Source organism: Nothoprocta perdicaria, unplaced genomic scaffold (genome assembly GCF_003342845.1).
Source record: "Nothoprocta perdicaria isolate Ctin4 unplaced genomic scaffold, notPer1 scaffold_556, whole genome shotgun sequence".
Classification (NCBI taxonomy): Eukaryota; Metazoa; Chordata; class Aves; order Tinamiformes; family Tinamidae; genus Nothoprocta; species Nothoprocta perdicaria.
Window position 1 is genome coordinate 2,786 of NW_020455817.1, and position 1,663 is coordinate 4,448.

The 1,663-nt window shown below is 41.8% G+C and overlaps 1 protein-coding gene across 1 annotated transcript in view; it reads left to right on the forward strand.

Moving 5' to 3' along the window:
- LOC112955315 (myosin heavy chain, skeletal muscle-like) overlaps positions 1-1,663 on the forward strand; it is a gene marked incomplete at its 5' end in the record, with an annotated part of 11,242 nt that overhangs the window by 2,782 nt on the left and 6,797 nt on the right. The window contains 3 exon segments of the mRNA XM_026048590.1: positions 3-195; positions 803-1,045; positions 1,458-1,634. Coding sequence (XP_025904375.1) covers positions 3-195; positions 803-1,045; positions 1,458-1,634 — 613 coding nt within the window.

Sequence of the window (1,663 nt, forward strand, 5' to 3'; positions counted from 1 at the left end):
TGGATGAAGCTGTTCTTCAAGATCAAGCCCTTGCTGAAGAGCGCAGAATCAGAGAAGGAGATGGCCAATATGAAGGAAGAATTTGAGAAAACCAAGGAAGAGCTTGCAAAGTCTGAAGCAAAGAGGAAGGAGTTGGAGGAGAAAATGGTGGCTTTGCTGCAGGAAAAAAATGACCTGCAGCTACAAGTGCAGGCTGTGAGTATTGTATTTATTTGTCCATAAGAACAGCAGTTGGCACACTCATATATTCTCTGGCAAGCACAGACTGAAAAACTCCATCACACGTAACATACCTCTTTAAAAAGGCAAGAAGTGTACCATACATGCTGTGGTTTATGGGAGAAAAATATTATTTCTCTGAGCGATTATTAAATACCACCAGAAGCAAAATGAGTTAAGAAATTTCAGCAAACCTACATGACTTACCAAGGGAAAAGATTTTCCAAGGGAAAAGACTTATGCTTCTTTAAGAAGATAGAGTTTCAGGGACCATTCTTATGTGGTGCACATTAATATCTGAGTATCTCAAAATTATGAACTTCTTAAGCATATTACGAAATTTGTCTAAATATAGATGTATATATATTTGACAATAAGGTAGGCAAACAGATCACATAAAAATACTCCAGGATGATTTATTTCCTTAGAAAGAGATATAAAGCACCTCAGTAAAAGAACAAGACTGTTCAGTCATTTGGATGGAAGAGACACATCAGCCTACATGCTCACAGATGCCTCCTTGGTAACAGAACTGAGAAGTGTCAGAAATTTATAACCCAAGAAAATCTCTTATTCCTTCTAGGAAGCAGATAGCTTGGCCGATGCAGAGGAAAGATGTGATCAGCTGATCAAAACCAAAATCCAGTTGGAAGCCAAAATAAAGGAGGTGACTGAAAGAGCAGAGGATGAGGAGGAAATCAATGCTGAGCTGACAGCCAAGAAGAGGAAACTGGAGGATGAATGCTCAGAGCTGAAGAAAGATATTGATGACCTTGAGCTAACATTGGCCAAAGTTGAGAAGGAAAAGCATGCCACCGAAAACAAGGTACAGAATGGGAGGTTCGAATAAAAGGCCAAGGGAAAGAGGTGTCTGCCACAGCCTGAATCATAGAATGGTTGAGGTTGGAATGGACCTCTAGAGATCATCTAGTCCAACCTCTCTTCTCACGCAGGGACACCACAGTAAAGAGGTTTTTCCTCATGTACAGATAARATTTCCTGTGTTTCAATTTGTACCCATTTCTCTTTGTCCGTTCACTGGGGATCACCAAGAAGAGTATAGCCCCAGGCTGTTTACACATACCATGCACACTGCTAGTTTTGCAACATGGCAGCAACAAAGCGGGGCAGYCCAAAGGGAAATCAAGATCTTGACAGAGCATTCCAAAGTGATAAGGGGACTGCATAAACAGTGGTKTTTCCTGCCTGATTTTTGGACACTTGCTCATAATCTGCAGGTGAAAAACCTCACTGARGAGATGGCAGTCCTGGATGAAACCATTGCCAAGCTCACAAAAGAGAAAAAGGCCCTCCAAGAGGCCCACCAGCAGACACTGGATGACCTGCAGGTAGAAGAGGACAAAGTCAATACTCTGACCAAAGCTAAAACCAAGCTGGAACAGCAAGTGGATGATGTAAGCACATGCACACAGGACAATGATAG